At 39.4% G+C, this 21,012-nt stretch overlaps 1 protein-coding gene and 1 long non-coding RNA gene across 4 annotated transcripts; one reads left to right on the forward strand and one right to left on the reverse strand.

Annotated features, from left to right (window-relative positions):
* Positions 1–5,261: 5,261 nt before the first annotated feature.
* LOC110901338 (uncharacterized protein K02A2.6-like) lies at positions 5,262–6,134 on the reverse strand. The gene has a single exon (XM_022148171.1). The coding sequence runs from the start codon at positions 6,132–6,134 to the stop codon at positions 5,262–5,264; it is 873 nt and encodes a 290-aa protein (XP_022003863.1).
* Positions 6,135–13,487: 7,353 nt separating this feature from the next.
* Positions 13,488–20,823, forward strand: LOC110898720. 3 transcript variants are annotated; one of them, XR_002569578.2, is made up of 6 exons: positions 13,488–13,684; positions 14,602–14,657; positions 15,961–16,023; positions 16,111–16,203; positions 16,609–16,696; positions 20,669–20,823. It is a non-coding gene; the product is annotated as an uncharacterized LOC110898720 (long non-coding RNA). The 3 variants fall into 3 exon arrangements; XR_002569579.2 differs by lacking the exon at positions 20,669–20,823 and adding an exon at positions 19,062–19,323; XR_002569580.2 differs by lacking the exon at positions 20,669–20,823 and adding an exon at positions 18,456–18,483.
* The last annotated feature ends 189 nt before the right edge of the window (positions 20,824–21,012 follow it).

The raw sequence follows: 21,012 nt of genomic DNA on the forward strand, positions 1-21,012 counted from the left end.
TGTCTTTCCCCCTTTTAATACCCTAACTTACTTTATCTTTAACCTTCATAGACACGAAAAATCGGGGTCGGTTCAAGAATAGGAAATGCGGATCAGGGATCGATGGTTGGTTTGGCAGTATCGTAATCTTAAAGTGATGCGTTGGTTTGTTGCTTGATAAACCGATGTGATGTTTAATTAAACGGGCAACAAACATGTATAATGATATTAGAAAAGATGTGATGGTTTGCCAAATCACATACATAAATATTAATGGTCACGATGTTTCAGTAGTGGCAACTATTTAAAAGGTTGCCATACTATACATACACCTCTTCTAAACGATACTTCTATCAATATTATATTAATTATTGAACACCCACCATTTCACAAACTCTATTCACGCCGTTCCACTGCCATTTATTAAGTATGTATTCTTCTTCGTCTTGAATTGGATTGATTCATACAAAAAAAAGAAGAAAACAACTGTTGTTGGAGGGAACTAGAAGAGGAACTAGTTTAATACCCGTCCGTTGGACGGCTTACGCTAAGGTAACAAACAAAGACAATGTATATTGATGGTGTTTTGGTTTGCTTCTCCTTTTTCCTCTTTTTCCATCTCCTATTTGAAAATATTACAGCCATCGAACTTTTCTTTTTCTTCTTTTCAAACCAGTGAAACGCATTCTCAAAACACATAATCCAAACACTACAAAAATGGCATTTTTAAGAGAGTCAAAAACTTAAAAGCAGCTCAAAATAAACAATCCCAAACACCCACGTTAAGTGAACACAAGTCTAAAGAACAATGTTAAGACTCAGAAAAAAGAAGATGCTATACCGCTATGTATGAAAATAAATATTAGAATGGGCAATCTTGACCCATACCCTTCCAAGTGGGTCAGTTTGGGTTACGTTTAACATTATATGCGTTGATTTGGGTAAGATATTTTAAGTAAATGGGTCACAATGGGTCACTTGAAATTCATCTTGTTATTTTCGGGCCAAAGCGGATCGACAACATTAAAGAAATGGGTCAATGTGTGTAAGATGTTTCGACACGTACCGTTTCGAAGACTCAAAAACCAGTTGGTTCGACCTGGTTAGAGTTATGGCTTCAGATGACCAAGCAATGAACCTGCAAGATCACAAGGAAACAAACACACCGTTAGCCTCGTCACAGGGAGGGGGGCCTCTCTGTGACCAAGCTCGGGCGTGATAATAAGTATTTATGAGGAGAAAGTAGGTCAGGGAGAGAGAGAGAGAGAGGAGTTTAGAGAGAGAAAGTGGCAGTTACCCATTTTGGAAGTCTAAGTATGGTATTTATAGTCTTTGGGTATGCTGACGTGGCAAGTTAGTTATGGCCGGACCAGTCACTGTCAGGGCGGTTATGCCCGTGGGGCCCAGTTAGTTATGGCGTATCATTATGTTTGTCCGTTCCGTTTATGGTGTATGGTTCGTTCCTTCCTCGATGTATTATGACTCGGTTCTATGTTTGACGATGGTTCGGTCCGACCAAGGACATATCCTCATCAAGTCCCCCTAGTTCGTAGTGTTTGTTTAGCAAAACTTCGAACTATTTGGCGAAATGTTTTGAGGTCCGGGATTCCCGCTGTTGGTTTTTTATTGATTTCAAATTTTGAATTTGGGCGGTGACCTTGGTTGGGTGACCGACAGTCGTTTTAGCTTTTCCGTCTGATGTGACGCTTGATGTGCGTTGGTTTTCATGACGTGTCAGGTCCTGATTGGCTGTCTTGAGGCGATGTATTCCTCCTATAAAAAGGTGAAAAGTGATTTTTCATTTTCACTTTTTTACTTCATCTTCTTTATTCTCCTCTCTGCTTCTCTGAGGTGAATCGACTCGTTCGAACAGGTCAGTACCCTTCTTTTTATCATGGCGAACAAGAGCAATCTATCTGGTAGCTTTAATATTTTGACTCAAAAAGGTTTAGATTGGTATATAGACAGTTATGCGATTCCCGCCTCGTTACGCCCTGTTCTTCCTAAAAAGAACACGCCTATCTATCCTTTCGTTCCGGGGAAGATAGGAATTTATACTCGCCTCTTCGACTACTGCAACTATCGTCTTCCTTTGACGAAGTTCTTAATCGAAGTTCTTTTATTCCACGAGTTTCACCTTACTCAGATGAACCATTTCGGCCTTGCTAAGGTATGTCATTTTGAGTTAGCTTGTCGTGGTTTGGGATCCGACCCGGATTTGGATGTGTTCCGTGCTTTTTACAAGTTGAATCGGTCCGGCAACAGGTATACCTTCGAAGTTAGGGACAAGAACTCTTGCTGTTATACATGGATTACCATAAGTATTAAGGACTGGAAAGATCACTTTTTCTTGGTTGATGATCAATGCGTTCTGGAGTTTATGATATGGAGGTTAAAGAAGTCGAAGCTCCCGCCTCCTCTTCCTGAAGACTTCGAATATAATACAAAGCTATATGCAGATTTAATTAAAGAGGCCGGACGTATACAGAAATATCCGGAACACATCCTTGGCATGGGGCGGATTAGCACGATTTGGGCCGAACCAGAGTGGTATCCTACCCTCAGATGGAATAAAGAGGGTCAGTTGTGCGTGGTTTTCTGTATTTATGTTGATTGTTTTTTCTTTCTCCGTTTTGTATTATGTCGGATCATTGATATTATTTATCGTTTATCTTTTTGTGCAGCTATGGGTTTAAAGGAGGCCTTGAGGCTGAAATCTTTCGACTCAAAAGAACTTGACATCTGGGCCACCAAAACGCCGAAAGGTGATCCTCCGTATCTAAGCATTGTGCAGGGAAACCTTTACCAGATACGGGCACCTGAGGCTCCGGATAACCAGGGAGCTTCGGGTTCGGCTCCTGCGGCGCAGACAGCAGATGTTGTTTCGGCCCAAGCTGTGGTTGTGGTTGATGATGCTGAAGGCAATAAGACCGGTTCGATAGGAACAAAAGGATCCGGTTCCAAAATTGTGATTGAAGATGAAGGAATCCATCTTTCTGTCGGAGATGAAGAAGCGCCTGTTGGTGATGAAAAAGGAGATGGTGATGACAAAGATGAGGATGAAGAGGGCGACGAAGGTGAAAAGGAGCATCCTCAGATTAGCTTTAAAAGAAAACGGGCTGCTTCAACTAAATCCGACCCGAAACTTAAGCAGGTGAAGAAGAAGAAAACAGAATTCAAGACTATTACCCTCGACGATGATGATCATGTTACCGAGTTTTCTACTGCCGGGGGTATATTGGAAAATTTGGACGCCCATCTTCATGGGGGGGCGCACTCCGAGGGACCGCCCGGTAAAAATTCCATCAAGTCCGCTATCTTTCGGAGGAGGGGCTATCAAGGTTATTACCGACGTCCGTTCGTCCGATCCTAAAAAGACCGAACCTTCTCCTTCGGGTAAGTTTACCACGGGGGTCGCTTCTAACGTGTCCAGGCCTAGCCCTATGCCAATTGATGGTGGGGACAGTGCCTCTTCTTCTCCTTTATGGTATAATACTGAAGCTATCTTCTTATCCCGGGAGTTAGGTTCGGGCGGTATTGAAGATATGGACTCGGCTCGCGCGTTGGAGAGGTATGTGCTGGAGTGGTCTTTAGCGAACAAGGATAGAATTGTGGATGCTCTTTCAGCCAAGATGGCTTTATTCCACTTGGGAACCCCAGCTGAGCATTCTTACTACCGAAAGATGAGTGGGCCGGAGCTTGGGAATGCCCTCATGCTGAATCAAGCCCAATCGAATTCTTTAGTGGTGGAGGCGTACAAACGCTGGGTTGAGTCGGAATCGTCTTGTCACAGGCTCCAACGTGAGGTTGCCGCTCTAAAGAACGAAGACAATGTCCGGTCAAAAACGAAACAAGAGCTTTCCTCCCTTCGATCTCAGGTGGACCGCCTGAAAGGACAAGTTTCGGAAGCGAGAGAGATTAACAAATCCTCCCAAGCTTCGGCCGCGGTGGCACATGAGGCTCGGGATAAAGCTATTCAAGACCTTGAAACTTTCAAATTGAAGTGTGCTGATCTGGAGAAGTATTTGACTGATACGGAGAAGAGGTGTGCGGCCGAGCTGAAGGAAATGAAGGCGTCTTACGACCAACTTTTGGCCGATCACCACCGTTTGATGAGCGGTACGTCTGAAACCTTCTTTTTTACTGTGCGTTTATCTGTTCTTCTTTTTTTTAGCAGTCACATTTTATTCTTCTTCAGACAAAGACGAAGTTGAGAGAGCCCGTGATAGGGCGATTGAATCACACAAGGCAATAATCGACGAGGCGAAAGACATGCTAACTCGAACTGATGGTGAAATGGTTGAAGTGTATGCTCAGGTGTCGGAGCTCATGCTGACTAAACAGTGGTTTTTGACGGAAGGGATTGCTTGGGTTGTCAAGCTGGTTCATCAAAGTCCCGAGCTGGAGAAGGTCATAGCAGATTTGGTTAATAGTGTTAATGCAGTGGGGGCGAATGAGGGGATTAAGCAGGGCTTCAAGGCTGCCCGGGATTTGGTTCGTTCTGTTGAGGAAGTCCCTGGTTATGATGCGGGAGCTCAAGACGCATTAGATGCTGCGATAAAGGCCTTTGATGAGCTCCAAATCTCCATTCTTGGGAAAGTTGCAGATTTAGTGGACAAGCCCTTGTCCGTTGTTCAGCAAAGAAGCAAACTTCCTATTGTCGAGGAGGACGACAATGTAACTCCAGTTTAACATTTTAACTTTGTAACCGTACAATATTTTCTTCTCTTTTTTGCATGTAATTGGTACAATTTATTTTATTTGGGATATTTGACCAACATGTTTTGCATGAGGTCATGACTTTTTGATAATCAGATTTCCACTCCTGGCTACTTAGTTCTTAGTTTACGTCCAAACTTTACTGTTCGTCCAGGTTTTATTTCTCGGTTCACTTGGGTGACCGAGTTTAGCAGGAAGTCTTTGTTGACTGTCTCTGATTGGTGGTTTTTAGCGGTCGCATCGAATTGGGGGCGGACCGCTTGCTTAATAGATTTTACTGTTTTTTAGAACTATTTAAGCCTTCTCGATCGGCGCGAGGCATGGGTCGAGGCCCGTTTGTGCACATTTTTTGATATTGTTCGAACTTACATGGATATTATGCTTTATATTCACTAAAGTACGGATCGCTTTATTTGATTGCTTAAATCAAAGATCCGGGGAAAACCCTCCCGGTTACAAGGAAATCATAAATTCATTCGGGGTATTACCCTCCCGACTTACATAGGGAAATTAAAAACATAATGAAATAGAGGATAGCGATCTTTATCGGCCGTAGCAGCCGTTTACATAAAACACTTTTTCAAGTGTACCCCGTTCCAAGTTCTGGGTACCGGGGTTCCGTCAATTTTCTCCAACACGTACGAGCCCTTTTCGCTTGCTTCTTTGACTCGGTACGGTCCTTCCCATTTCGGGGTTAATTTGCCAGGGGCTTCGGCATGGCTTGCATCATTGTTTCGGAGTACAAAATCTCCGACTTTGAACTTGTAGAGCTTGGTGCGGGCGTTGTAATATTTCTCGATTTTCTTTTTGTATCGGGCTTCCTTGATCGCCGCGATGTTTCGAAGTTCTTCTAGCATATCGAGATTAGACCGGAGTTCCTGCTCGTTCTCCTCCCAGTTTTTGCATCTTTGATTCGGGAGCCCGATCTCTGCAGGAATTACAGCCTCAGTGCCATACGTAAGGCTGAAAGGTGTCTCTCCATTGCTAGTCTTGTGCAATGTTCGGTGAGCCCACAGAATGTTCGGCAGTTCATCCGCCCAGCCTTTGCCTTCGTACCCCAGCCTTCTTTTTATCCCGTCAACAATTCTTCGATTTATCTGCTCGACTTGCCCGTTCCCTTGGGGGTGGGCAACCGAAGAGAAGACTTGGTTGATCTTCAAATTTTCACACCAGCGCTTGAAAGGGTTCTCTGCGAACTGTTTTGCGTTGTCACTGATGATGTAGAGTGGAAGACCGAAGCGGCACACAATTTGCTCCCAAAAGAATCTTGTTACATTATAACCGGAGATTACTGTAAACAGCCGAGCTTCCACCCATTTGGTGAAATAATCTACCGCAACTAGCAGGTACTGGGCGCTTCCGATCGACCGTAGAAAAGGACCGACTATGTCGACGCCCCACTTTTGGAAGGGCCATGCTGCGGTTACCGGAATCATTTCGTTCTTAGCCCGAAGGCTTATCGGTGCATGCCTTTGACACTCATCACATTGCTGAAGCTCCTTGACTGCACTCTCGTGCATCCCGGGCCAGTAATACCCTACGTTTTTTTACCTTGGTCACGGTCATTTTTGGTCCGGCGTGAATCCCACAAATGTCGTAGTGTATTTCCCTGATGATGTAACTGGCTTGCTCCGGGTCAAGACATTTCAGCAAAGGTCCGAGAAAAGTCTTTCGATACAACCCTCCTTCTTGCATCTGATACTGAAGAGAGTTGATTTGGATTTTTCTTGCTTCTGCCTTGTCAACCGGTAGAACGTCGTGCACCAGGTAGCTAATTATAGGTGTCATCCATGTTTGGGACGGAGCTTCTACTTGCGTAACATGGGGAGCAGAAATCGAGGGTGCGGTCAACACTTCTACCCTTACTTCCTTTGCTAGGTAACTAAATGACACGGATGCCAATTTGCTTAGCGCATTGGCCTTTTTGTTTTTGCTACGAGGGACGTGTTCCACCTTGCATGAATCGAACGATGCCATGACTTGCTTTACGTATTCGAGATACTCAATCATGTTAGCTTCCCTTGCTTCGTAATCTCCATTCACCTGATTCGCCACGAGCAATGAGTCTACATGAGCTACGACGTTTCTTGCTCCGACTTTTACCGCCAGTCGTAGACCTGCTAACAAGGCCTCGTATTCGGCTTCGTTATTGGAGCTCTTGAATTCTAAACGGAGCGCGTACGTCATAACCGTACCATCTGGATCGGTGAGAATTAAGCCTGCCCCTGACCCTTCGGAGCTCGAAGCTCCGTCTGTGTACAGGGTCCATGGTTTGTTTGGAGCTTTCTCGGTTTCTTCGGCTACTTTTTCTTCCGGCATCTCTACTAGGAAATCGGCTATCACTTGCCCTTTCAAGGGTCCCTTGGTTCTGAAAGTAATATTGAATGCACCCAGCTCGATCGCCCATTTTGCCATACGATCTGAAACTTCGGGTCGCCGGAGAACATGCTGGATTCTTTGATCCGTTCGTACCTCAATTGGGTGGGCCTGAAAATACCGACGAAGCCTTCTAGAAGCATGAACCAGCGCCAGGGCTAGTTTTTCCAGGCTTGAGTACCTCGTTTCATAATCTTTCAATGTTCAGCTCACATAATAAATGGGGATTTGCGCCCCGGTTCAGTGAGCAACAAGTACTGCACTGATTGCTCCATACGACGCAGCTAGATAGACCGTCAATACTTCGTCTTTTTCTGGTACGGTGAGCGTCGGTAGAGTACCGAGATAAGTTTTAAGTTCTTCAAAGGCTCGCGCGGCTTCTTCGGTCCATTTGAACTCCGACCTAAAGCTTTTTCTGAGCACATCCATGAACGAGAGAGTTCTGTATGCTGCTTTCGACAGGAACCGGTGGAGGGCGGCTAGTCGTCCATTCAAGGACTGAATTTCTTTAACCGACGTCGGAGCTTTCATTGTAAGAACAACATCGATCTTGTCTGGGTTGGCTCGCAAACCTCTTGATCTGACCATGACCCCCAGGAACTTTCCTTCCTCTACTCCGAATGTACAATTTTTGGGGTTTAGCTTCATGTTGATGCTTCGGAGCCGGGTGAAGGTTTCGAGTATGTCTTTCAACATAGTAGCTTCATCATGACTTTTGATCACTATATCATCAACGTACACTTCTAAGTTCCGTTCGATCTGGTCTTTGAAGGCTTTGCTCATTAGACACTGGTATGTAGCTCTGACATTTTTTAATCCGAATGGCATCTTAGTGAAGCAATAAACTCCTTCATTGGTGACGAACGCTGTCTTGTCTTCGTCTTCAACTGCCATTTGTATCTGGTGGTACCCCTTGTAAGCGTCTAGAAAACACTTCAACCTAAACGTGGCGACGGAATCGATCTTCTCATCAATTTCTGGTAATGGAAAACAATCTTTGGGGCATGCGTCGTTTAGGTCAGTGAAATCGATACACATTCGCCAGGAGTTGTCCTTTTTTCGAACCATGACCGGATTCGACACCCATGTTTGATACTGGACTTCTCGGATGATTTCGGCGTCCAAGAGACTTTTTACGTCTTTTGCAATTGCCTTGGCTCGATCCGGTGCCATGTGCCTTTTCCTTTGTGCTATCGGCTTTATCGACTCCTTTACATTCAGGTGGTGCTGTGCCATGGAGCGGGGAACCCCTTGCATGTCGGAGTGCTTCCACGCAAAGACATCAATCGAATTACTCAGCAGTTCCCATAGGAGCTTCTTTGTTCGTTTTGGGAGCTGGGCGCCGATAGCCACCTGTTGTTCGGGATAATCCGGATTGATTGCCCAGAGTTCTGTGGGTACTTCAGATTTTTTGGAGCTCGTTTCTGCCGCATGTCTTACTTCGGCTACAAACGAATTTGACTCTGAAAGTATAGTGGCGACACCTGCTTCGGTGGGAAATTTAATGGCACCGTGTATCGTAGAGCTGATTGCTCCGAGAGCTCGTAATCCGGGTCGCCCGAGTATTATGTTGTGTGAAGAGTGAGTTCGAACAACCAGAAAGGTTAGTTGTACGGTTCTGCTCTTGTCACCATCTTTGAATGTGGTCGGAAGAGTAATCTGTCCTATCGGACGAACTACCTCTCCTGAAAAACTTATCAGAGGGGTGGATACTTCGATCAACTTCTTCTTCATTTGGGGGTTTAGCTGCTGGAAGCATTGTAAATACATTATCTCAAAAGCACTTCCTCCATCCACGTAGATTCGCCGGACCAAGTGTCCTGCAACTACAGCTGATATCGTGATTGGTCCGTCTCGAGCATCTTCCGGATCAATCGGAGGGAAGTACGTGGGCTGGTGCATCCAGGCTGCCATATGCTGATTCGACCGTTTTACCCCTCTTGGCTCGGCAGACCGGATCATATTGATTCCGGCCTCGGTGTTCGGGTTATCGTTTGCTGTCACGGGCTTTTTTCCGTCCTTTACCTCTTTTACAAGATGAGAAAGTTTACTAGACCGTACGGCCTTTTCGATCTCCTGTTTTAGTGCCCAACATTCATCAGTTGTATGCCCCTTGTCTCGGTGATACTCGCAGTGCTTCTTGGAGTGCTTATCCGAAGTGGGTCGCTGCTTTGATGGTGTAGGAAACCGAGTGGTTTCCGTACTGAGGATTTCGCTCGGTGACTTTGTTAGTTCGGAGAAAGTGTTGAATCGCACGTTTCCAGTCCGGAAACTGCTTCATCGGATTTTTGATACGGACCACGGTTTCTGTTCTAGTTGTTACTTCTGTCTTTTGGTGGTGATGCGTTCCATCTCCATGATGTGGCTCGAGCTTTGGAGTTTCTTGCGGTTGTTTCGTTCGGCTGACCACAGGCACTCTTCCCCCGGAAAAAGGCTCGAGCTCGCTCCATGAGTATCTCCATGGTTTTAGGGAGGTCTTCGTGGAGCTTTTCACCAACTGATTGTTCCTTATCCCGTGACAAAATCCGGAGACTCGGAGCTGGTCGACCGCTCCGCTTATCTGCATGCTCTCTCGGTTGAAGCGATCTATAAAATCTTCTACGGACTCTCCGTCGCGACGTTTTATGTGGTGTACCTCGGCAATATCTTTCTTGCAACGACGCTGCTGGCAGAAATTTTGCAAGAATATACGCCGGAAATCCTCAAAATGATCAATCGACCCTTCTGGCAACCCATCGAACCATACTCTGGCTGATCCGGTGAGAGTTTGAGCGAACATGTGACACCAGGCCGGCATGGGCCATTGTTCGACCTTAGCTGCTCCGGCAAATGCGAACATATGGTCGTCCGGATCGGACGTACCATCATAAAATTTCAAAGTGGGGGGCATCTTCAACTTGGCCGGGAGTGGGGCATTAACAATCCGCATCGTGAACTTTGACTGAGAAGTCAAAGACGTGGGATGATACGGCATGATCAACTCCTGATCCTGAGGGTTTAAGCCCATAGATCCCTGGCGAAACAGGTCGTTAAGACCGTTATTCATTGGAGCGTTCGTAAACGAGGAGAATTGTGCAACACATGTTATGGGAGTAGAGATTGCAGAACTTACCATAGATCCAGAGGTGAGAGCGCCGATAGAAACGGGATTGCTCCCTGGATACACGCTGCTGAACAAGTTCGTGCGGAGACTCTGCAACATTTCTTCTCGCTGCTGCTGCTGTTGTAACTGTCGTAACAAGTCGGCGTTCCGTAATAGGAAGGCATTGTCAAAGGTAGGTAGTGGTGTAGCGACTGGAGCAGTGACCGAGAGCGTGGTGACAGAGCTTGCGGTTACAGAACTTGCAGCTGGAGGTGCTGATGCTATTCCCATAGAAGACACTGCGGCGGCAACTGCTGTTGAGGCAGTTGTGGGAGCAACATTTCCTTCCCATATGTCATTGAACGACGGGAAAGTGCTTGTTGGAGCGGCTGTTGTAGATTCCATGTTTTGGACTAAACAGAGTTAACAGAAAACGAATTGGGTGAATTCGAGGGGATGGCGCCACTGAAGACTCAAAAACCAGTTGGTTTGACCTGGTTAGAGTTATGGCTTCAGATGACCAAGCAATGAACCTGCAAGATCACAAGGAAACAAACACACCGTTAGCCTCGTCACAGGGAGGGGGGCCTCTCTGTGACCAAGATCGGGCGTGAGAATAAGTATTTGTGAGGAGAAAGTAGGTCAGGGAGAGAGAGAGAGAGGAGTTTAGAGAGAGAAAGTGGCAGTTACCCGTTTTGGAAGTCTAAGTATGGTATTTATAGTCTTTGGGTATGCTGACGTGGCAAGTTAGTTATGGCCGGACCAGTCACTGTCAGGGCGGTTATGCCCGTGGGGCCCAGTTAGTTATGGCGTATCATTATGTTTGTCCGTTCCGTTTATGGTGTATGGTTCGTTCCTTCCTCGATGTATTATGACTCGGTTCTATGTTTGACGATGGTTCGGTCCGACCAAGGACATATCCTCATCAGTGGGGGTGCTCTAATACGAGTGGTATGAAGAGATTGTTATGTTGCTGCAACAAACGAACCCTCTTTCTGATTTTTATCATGCTCGGTCAAGACCATGTCTCGAAGAAACCCGCAAGATGAATCATGGCTCAAATCCGATCGCCGGCACTGCTCTAAACGTTAACACTTCAGACTCCGCCCCCAGGTTTGACCCTCGCGGCAACGAGTCAACTGACAACGGTCGTGGACGCGGCAGGGGCAGGAGTCATGGCAGCGCCAGTCGTGGGCACGGAAACAGTAGCGGTGAGAGCAATCAGTCATCTCCGTAGCAGCTAGGGGTGTTCATCGAATCGAATTTTCGAACCATTCGAATAATTTTTATTTTCCCTTGAATTGGAATTCGATTAAAACCTACCCAATTCGATTTGAATTCGATTAATTCGAATAAATTCGATATGATCCAGATTCTTTTAAAACATGTAAAACAGCTATCAAAATGAAACATAAAATTTAAAGCAGGCATAAAGCACGATATCACATTAAAAAAATTCCAAATAAAGTACCATAAGTCTAACATTCAAAACGAGAAGTCGAGAATACCCACTCCACATTAGAAGTTAATATTTTTAGGGTTAAAAATCTATGAGTAAATTACAAGTTTTGTCCTTTATGTTTGTCCCAAATTTCAGGCGCTGTCCTTTACCTTTAAAATTGATGACTTTGTACTTAATGTTTGAAAATGTTGTACGTTATGTCCTTTAGGGCAAACCCAGTTATAATTTTCAGTTAAGTTATGTCATGTGCACTGCACATGAGGGTAGAACGGTCATTTCACCTCCCCACTTGTCTTTCCCCCTTTTAATACCCTAACTTACTTTATCTTTAACCTTCATAGACACGAAAAATCGGGGTCGGTTCAAGAATAGGAAATGCGGATCAGGGATCGATGGTTGGTTTGGCAGTATCGTAATCTTAAAGTGATGCGTTGGTTTGTTGCTTGATAAACCGATGTGATGTTTAATTAAACGGGCAACAAACATGTATAATGATATTAGAAAAGATGTGATGGTTTGCCAAATCACATACATAAATATTAATGGTCACGATGGTTCAGTAGTGGCAACTATTTAAAAGGTTGCCATACTATACATACACCTCTTCTAAACGATACTTCTATCAATATTATATTAATTATTGAACACCCACCATTTCACAAACTCTATTCACGCCGTTCCACTGCCATTTATTAAGTATGTATTCTTCTTCGTCTTGAATTGGATTGATTCATACAAAAAAAAGAAGAAAACAACTGTTGTTGGAGGGAACTAGAAGAGGAACTAGTTTAATACCCGTCCGTTGGACGGCTTACGCTAAGGTAACAAACAAAGACAATGTATATTGATGGTGTTTTGGTTTGCTTCTCCTTTTTCCTCTTTTTCCATCTCCTATTTGAAAATATTACAGCCATCGAACTTTTCTTTTTCTTCTTTTCAAACCAGTGAAACGCATTCTCAAAACACATAATCCAAACACTACAAAAATGGCATTTTTAAGAGAGTCAAAAACTTAAAAGCAGCTCAAAATAAACAATCCCAAACACCCACGTTAAGTGAACACAAGTCTAAAGAACAATGTTAAGACTCAGAAAAAAGAAGATGCTATACCGCTATGTATGAAAATAAATATTAGAATGGGCAATATTGACCCATACCCTTCCAAGTGGGTCAGTTTGGGTTACGTTTAATATTATATGCGTTGATTTGGGTAAGATATTTTAAGTAAATGGGTCACAATGGGTCACTTGAAATTCATCTTGTTATTTTCGAGTCAAACCGGACCGACAACATTAAAGAAATGGGTCAATGTGTGTAAGATGTTTCGACGCATACCGTTTCGAAGTGAACCATTGCGATTCGTACCGGTCCGAACATACCGTACTGAATTGAACTGTTTCGCTACGAAAGCGTTTTGACGAGAACCGTTCCAACCCGTAATAGTTCGACAAATACCATTTCGAATCGAACAATTTCGTCCTGTACCGTTACGATCAGTACCGTGTCGTCCAGTACCGTTTCGACGCGAACCGTTTCAAATGTGTGAAATGTTGTATAAAAACGAATCATAATTTTAATCATTGTTATTGTTATTAAGAATAAATGTAAAATATAAATGCAAGCAGAACCATAAGAAATATTACTCTTTCATGTTTATATATAACCGTTACTCATTTAAAAAACAATAAAATATATTTTTTGAAAAAAAAAACTAAGCGCTTATTATTAAAATATCAATATTCACAATGTGTTTGCTTTTAATTTATTAAAAAAAAAACCAAAACATCACATATAAAAATGGGTCAAGAAAAGTTCGGATGGTACATGGACCACCCAAACTACCAAATGGATCACATATAACCACTTCTAAAACATAACCCTAACACACACTTGCACATCTTCTACTGCTGCCCCCTTTCTCTTTTCCCCTTTCTCTATCGATGAAAGTAAGATTGCTCATCTAATCAGATCCGGTTCGTTCTTTGTTCTTGTCCGATCATGGCTGGATATCCTAGATACTTCGGTCCAGATCATCCCATTTTCAGACATTTCTATCAGATCAAAAGGTAATATTGTTCATCTAGTCCGATCAGATTCTTTCTTTGTTCGTGTCCGATAAAGGTTTGATCTTCGATATACCTCGTCAGTACGTTTTGATGATAAGTGTTATCTACAAAAATAATAATGCTAATCATTTATAGTTTCTGGTATTGGATTTCTGAGAGTTTGATACACAATTTCTCATATTCTTGTTGATAAAGATGAGTAATTTTGGATCTTATAGTGTATAAATTGTTGGTGTTTTATATAGATACTAAGATTAGCCTAGAATCTACAGATTTAGACTTCATTTTTGTGATGATTTTTATCATATCTTGAAGAAGTTGAAGCAACTGTTTGATCATATGATTAGTAATTAGTTGTTGATTGAATGTCTTGCAATGAGTGAGTTTTATTTTAAAGTATTTATTTGCTATTTTATTACCAGATCTTTTAATATTATGTATTTATTTTCTCAGCTCATGTGTAGACAATAAATCAATAATATCTTACAAGTTTAATATGAGATTCTTTTGCCTATGTAATATGACTTTGAAGTAACTGTTAGATCAAACATTGAATTTGGCTATGAACTTTAAGGTACTTGCTCTACTGTATTCTTTTTAGAATTTAATTTATTTTTAGTTTCTTGGTGCATAAAATTATCTCTTAGTGGACTTTCGCTATTGATAACTGATTGGGCTTGTAAAGGGATTGGGATAGTGCAAGTTCACTGGAATCTTATGGTAGGGTATGTGTTTTAAGTGTGCTTATATGTTTGCACTTGTGTTTATTGTGACGTGTGCATTTATGGTTTTCAAAAAAAAAAAAAAACAAATAATAAAGATATCAATATTTAAAAACAAACATTGTTACTTTTGGTTTTAGATCTTTATTTAAACTATTCTACTTTATTTGATGGAAGTAATTTTTTTATATTTAGGGGATAAGCGAATATGCTGGATTTGACTCTGTAAAAGGATTGGTCTATCGAGCAAGGTATAAACCTTTCATCTATTATTTATTTATAATTTGATTTGTAATTTGTTTACAGGTGTAAAAGGTTGGATTGAACCGAAAACAATTTTAAAATTGAGCTGAAAATTCATTTTCTAATTAGTCTTGTGGTGTAGTATTATTTAACAAAGTAAGATTTTTCATAAACATGTTTAACGAATAGAGATTACTTAAGACAACTATTGAGCTTTCCAGAATTATGATTTTTGTATAAACAAAACAAAAAAGAATAAAAAAGGAATAGTACCTTAAAACTTGAAAGAGAATAAGTAGAGAATCCTACAGAGCTTCAAAGCCGTGTAATTCTTCCAATGTATCTAAAAAACGTTACACATAATAAACAAAAGAAGTGTTAGTACCTTGTATGATTTGGGGACATGAATGTAAAGATTCTAATATGGCACACAAGTTATATTTAAAGTACTCAATATAGCGGTTAATCATAGCCATCTCACCTTTATTCTAACTAAAAGTAAGATTTTTTGCTACAAAAGGTTTATTCAACTTCGATTACGATAATTTATGAAAACAAATTCGATATTACGTGAATATAAGACATAGATTCAATATTAAGTGAATATATAAGAAATAAAAATATAAGAATACCGTATTCATAAGTATGTGTAACATGTTTAAGTATGCCCAAACAACATATCACTTCTTCACTTATTTCATGAAGTTTTGATGTGTAGGGTCAGAAATCACGGCCTGAGGATATTGGCTCCACACTGTTGATTGATTTTTGCATATTAAACAAAGTGTTTAAAAAAATAAACGTTTTCAAATAAAATAACTTTATCAAATAAAAGTCATATTTGGGTAGGAGTTGGGCCCACAGGTTCGAACATAATGCTAAGTTTCATAAAGTTGCATTACTTGCTTTCTGTGATTTGCTATAACATAACTTTGCACAAACTTCACTAAATTGAGGGGTTTAGCCATTATATCTACACTATCCTCATCTTGCTGCATTTTGGCAAATCTTTAACATAACTACTTCTAAAAAAATTGTTGTAGGAAAGAAAGATGTGTGAATTTAAGTTTTACCAGCTTCTAGATGTTTTGAATTTTCACAATTTATTCGCTCTTCATTCCCGCAACATGTTTGTAGCAGTTTGAATCTTTTCCATCTTAAATGCAAGGGGAGAGTTAGTATATAAATATGAATCTTTGGTCACGAGCCCTGACTTTGGGTTCATAGTTTGAAAAGTGAAACAAATCAGTTGCAATATTACAAAACTTATGTTGGGTTGTTGCTTCTTTTTTGTGATAAGCTTCATGGCAGTGTTTGTAGGTTTTGATTGCAGAAAGGAGTAGCTATATTTGGGTGTCTCTGAGAAAGGAGAAGGTAAAAATAATTATAACCCCTATTCAGCTTTATATACATGTAATTTGATTATAAAGCTTCTACTTACCTTATCCGATTCATATGTAGGTTTACACACGATTGGGCGAAGGAAGGAATTGTCCATTGATGCAACCTGAAAGAAAAAAAAAGGTGGAGTTTACAATCAGCCGCAATAAACAGGTGTGTATGAAGCTTACATTAACATCTTTATCCATTGTTGCATCTTCAATCTGCTGCTCCATTGTTGCATCTTCAATCTGTTGTTCCATGTTCAGCGACATAATCTCCTCAATTATATCTAATCTAAATGATACTTGACAGAAGGTAAAGAAATAAAGCAGGATGTACTATTTTACGGCCAGGTTTCCATATTTATAAACTCTTAAAATACCTGCAAATGAACTAAAATATAGGAAGGTGGAGAACATGACCTTTTTTTAGGAAAAGTATAAACTGAATAAAAACCATTTATAAGAGAGATTCGGAAGTAACTTCCAGCTAAAAAAATGTGATTTGCTGAAAATAACTTCCACATTTATCGTGGCTTTTGTTATTTTGAAAACCCTCCACATTTATCGGTTGCAGGTAGATAATGGGGCAGAAATAATGGAGCAAAACCACCAGATCATGGGGCAGAAATGTATGAAACCAAACCACCACCGGAAACTACCAGGTAACTTCTCTAAACCGCCACTGGTAGCGGTTATTTTTGCTAGTTTAAACGGACAGGATTTACTCTCAGCAAGATCTAAGGGCCAGGAATGATTTGAAAAGCGGTTAGACTTAATGGGTTTAATATATATATATATATATATATATATAGGGGAAGGTTCAAATGAAAACCACTAGTTATTGTGAAAACTCGAAAACTAATTAAAAAAAGCCAAAAAAACTTACAAAATTTTTTTTTTTTAATTTTTTTTTTGCAATCAAAATTTCGCAGGTTTTTTAATATAAAAAAAATTCAAAAAAAAAATTTTTTTTTGTGTAGTGCACATGTGTAATACTGCACATATGTATGTGTACTACACATGTGTATTATTACACATGTGCACTACACAATTTTTTTTTTTTTTTTTTGAAAAAAAGTTTTTTTTTAATAAAAACTAGCGATTTTTATAAAAAAAAAAATTTTGTGTGTTTTTTAGGCTTTTTTTAGTTAGTTTTCGAGTTTTCACAATAAAAGTGGTTTTCATTTGAACCATCCCCTATATATATATATATATATATATATATATATATATATATATATAGAGTGGGGATCCTACGGAAAGTGTGTTTTTCCTAGAAAGTGTAAAAAGTCATAAAACACAATAATTTCAGGCATAAAACACACCTAAAACTCACAAATAATAGAATAAATAATAGAATGACATATTCAAACTCTAATAGTCCATAAAAACTTCAAACACAACATCGTAGAACTATGAATATAAAACACACAATGCTAAACAACATAAAACACAATAATATTTGTCATTCCACAATCAGAGCCTTAACATCTAAAACACAACACAAAACCCACATACATGATGTTTTAGTAATCTTCATCATATTATTTGTGGGTTTTTGATGTGTTTTATGGTTGACATTATGGTGTTTCATGACTTTTTACACTTTTTAGGAAATTTGGACTTTCTGGCCAACTCCTATCCATATATATATATATATATATATATATATATATATATATATATATATATAGGATAAGGATCATGTGAGAAGTGATAGGCTAGTTGAGAAACTTGAGAAGCATTCTGGACCACACATTTTTCTAAGCCTTTCGTAATATACACATATGTATAGTTTAAAATTGACTATATACATATGTGTATAATGAGTTATACACATATGTATATAGTCAATTTTAAACTATACATATGTGTATATTACGAAAGGCTTAGAAAAATGTGTGGTCCAGAATGCTTCTCAAGTTTCTCATATAGGGTGGACTTCTCTTAGGATCCCTACCCTATATATATATATATATATATATATATATATATATATATATATATATATATATATATATATATATATATATATATATATATATATATAGGGTAGGGATATGGTAAAAAGTGTCTAAAATGTAAGAAGGGTAAGAAGTGTTTTAAACCATTGGATATTTGATCTAATGGTTGAGATCAATAGGGTATAAAATGTAAATTGTGTTTTAATTAGAAGGACCTTATGTAAAAATTGAAGGGCAATAGTGACTTTTCCAACGTTTCAAAATATGGTAACCGTTTCAAAACCCCCATCAACCTTCCTAAAGATCAGCGAATTATATGGTAACCAGCGAATTATATGGTAACCGTCATCAATCTCCAAAAAATCAACGAATTTCTTCATACTTTATCATAAATAGATCTATAATCAGATTCATGGCGTGTTGTTTTAAAAAACTGGATAAATTGACTATGATTCAGGTCATGGTGTTTTATGTGTTTTATCTGGAGACATTGTTCATGTCGTGGTGTTTTATACGCTTATGATTCAAGTCATGGTGTTTTATCTGGAGACATTGTTCATGGCGTAGTGTTTTATCAATAGAAAACGTTCACAGATTTTAAAACACCATGACTATGATTCAAGTCATGGTGTTTTATCTGAAGACATTGTTCTTGGCGTGGTGTTTTAAAACATCTATGATTCAAGTCATGGTGTTTTATCAGGAGACATTGTTCATGGCGGGGTGTTTTATCAATACAAAAACATCCCCAGATTTTAAAACACCATGACTATGATTCAAGTCATGGTGTTTTATCTGTAGACATTGTTCATGTTGTAGTGTTTTAAACATCTATGATTCAAGTCATGGTGTTTTATATGGAGACATTGTATAATCAGATTCATGGCGTGGTGTTTTAAAATAACTGGATAAATTGACTATGATTCAAGTCATGGTGTTTTATCTAGAATCCAGAAAACATTGTATTGTGATTACATCCATGGTGTTTTAACATCTAGACAATCAAAATACAAAACATTCCCATATTTTAAAACACCATGACCATGATTCAAGTCACGATCAGAAATGAGGATGACGAAGATGAAAGACGATGACGGTGAATGATTTGTGGAGACGAAAGAAATTGGTGACGGTGGTCGGAGATGCATGTGTGTTCAAATCGGAGAAGATGACGTGATGATGATGATGAAACAATCAATCCCTAAAAATTCTCATGGCCAGTTTTTTTTTTCCAGTTATATTGTAAATCAATTAAATGACAAAAATGTACAATTACTAATCTACCCTTTTGAATTAATTAAGAGGAGGGACACTTGTCATTCCAAGATTATTTCTTACACTTCTTACAAAAGATGGACTTTTTACACGATCCTTTACCTATATATATATATATATATATATATATATAAAATTAGAATAAATTTGTTTGATATAATTAGTAGTTCACAAGTGTTTTGGATTTATATTTTAATTATTGAAATCAATCATGAAGAAGGTTTCATTTTTATTGTTGTGTTGAAAAGTGATTGAATGTTTAGTGTATTGCAAAGTATTGAAATCAATCATGAAGAAGGTTTCATTTTTTTTTTTTGATGAAAAGTGATTGAATGTTTAATGTATTGCAAAGTAGAAATGGTTATGTGTGATATCGATTGTGTTTTATGTTTTATGTTTATGTGTTTATGAATGATGCCCCATCCTGGCTGAGGAAGAGTTACGGGCGCGTAAAACAAAAAAATACGCTGATGGGGGACGGGCATACTATGTGTCATGCTTCACTCATTTACGATAAATAATAAAGAAAAGGCCATTCAATTTCGACAAAAGACCCACACCCAAGTTCCATAGCTTTTGGTCCGCTATCCCGATCATGATTTTCCTACCCCCAGAAAAGAGAAAAAAACTGCTATTGGAGGAATTAGAATAAATATGTTAGATCTATCTCATTAGTAGTTTAGCTATTTTGAAATTATTGAATGGAGATGATGGGTGTTCAACAAGAAAAACATACTTGCAAAAGTATGCTAATGTATTGATGAATTTATTGACTACGTGTTTTGCCCCATTTACAAAAAAAGTTCAAGAATTAATGAGTTACGATCAACACAAAACTTATTTGAATTGGTTTTTCATCAAAAAAGGGATGGGATAAAGCAAAATGAAAAGAATTTTTTGCATTGAATTAAAAATTTTCGTATCTCATATAGTGTGATACCATAGAGGTTATTGTCATTATCCCGCCGCAACGCGTGGATTGGATTAACTAATTGTGTACTGAAATTTGAGACAAACATAAAGGACAAAACTTATAATTTAAAACGGTGATTATTCACTTTAAGCATGCAAGGAGAAGGTATAGAGAATGAGAACTTGAACTCTTGGACAATCTTGGACTTGGAACTTCAAACCCGTGAGATTTTTGCAAGACATAGATAGTTTTTTGGAGGACGTGTGTGTAAAGTTTCAGGCACGCACGAGAGGGATAAGGTCTTGCGTAGTGGGGCGGTATGCCCGGTCATGGCGCCGGCATGGCGCCGGGCACACCAAAACGAGGGGCGCCATGAAGGAGAAAGAAGAGAGGGGCGCGACCTCCATAGCGGCGTGATGGATTGATGTTTGAATTTTTTTTTTTCTGGTTATTTAATGCTCTGTTTCTTCCTTGTGTTGCAGGTATATATCGAAGAAGAAGAATAAAGACAAGGAAGAAGCAGGTATATATCGAAGAAGAAGAAGAAGAAGAAGAATAAAGATAAGGAAGAAGAAGAATTTTAGGGTTTTTAATTTATGGGTTTGGGCTGGTTTTGTGTTTTGGTTTTATGGGCTGGTTTTATTTTTTTAGTGGAACTGTTTTTTTTTTATGTTACTGTAATTTTTTTAAGTGTAATGTTTTTTTTTTTAGTGTAATGTTTTTTTATTTAATGAAATGAATTTTAATTTTATAAATTTAGAAAATAATTATATAAAATTAGAAATTAATAATTGAGTAATGATTAGACGGGGGCTTTATGACTACG

Source organism: Helianthus annuus, chromosome 13 (genome assembly GCF_002127325.2).
Source record: "Helianthus annuus cultivar XRQ/B chromosome 13, HanXRQr2.0-SUNRISE, whole genome shotgun sequence".
Taxonomy (NCBI): domain Eukaryota; kingdom Viridiplantae; phylum Streptophyta; class Magnoliopsida; order Asterales; family Asteraceae; genus Helianthus; species Helianthus annuus.

What these genes read in the sequence shown, in the direction of transcription:
- LOC110901338 (XM_022148171.1), bottom strand. Translation starts at nt 6,134, where the DNA reads ATGATTCCGGTAACCGCAGCATGGCCCTTCCAAAAGTGGGGCGTCGAC.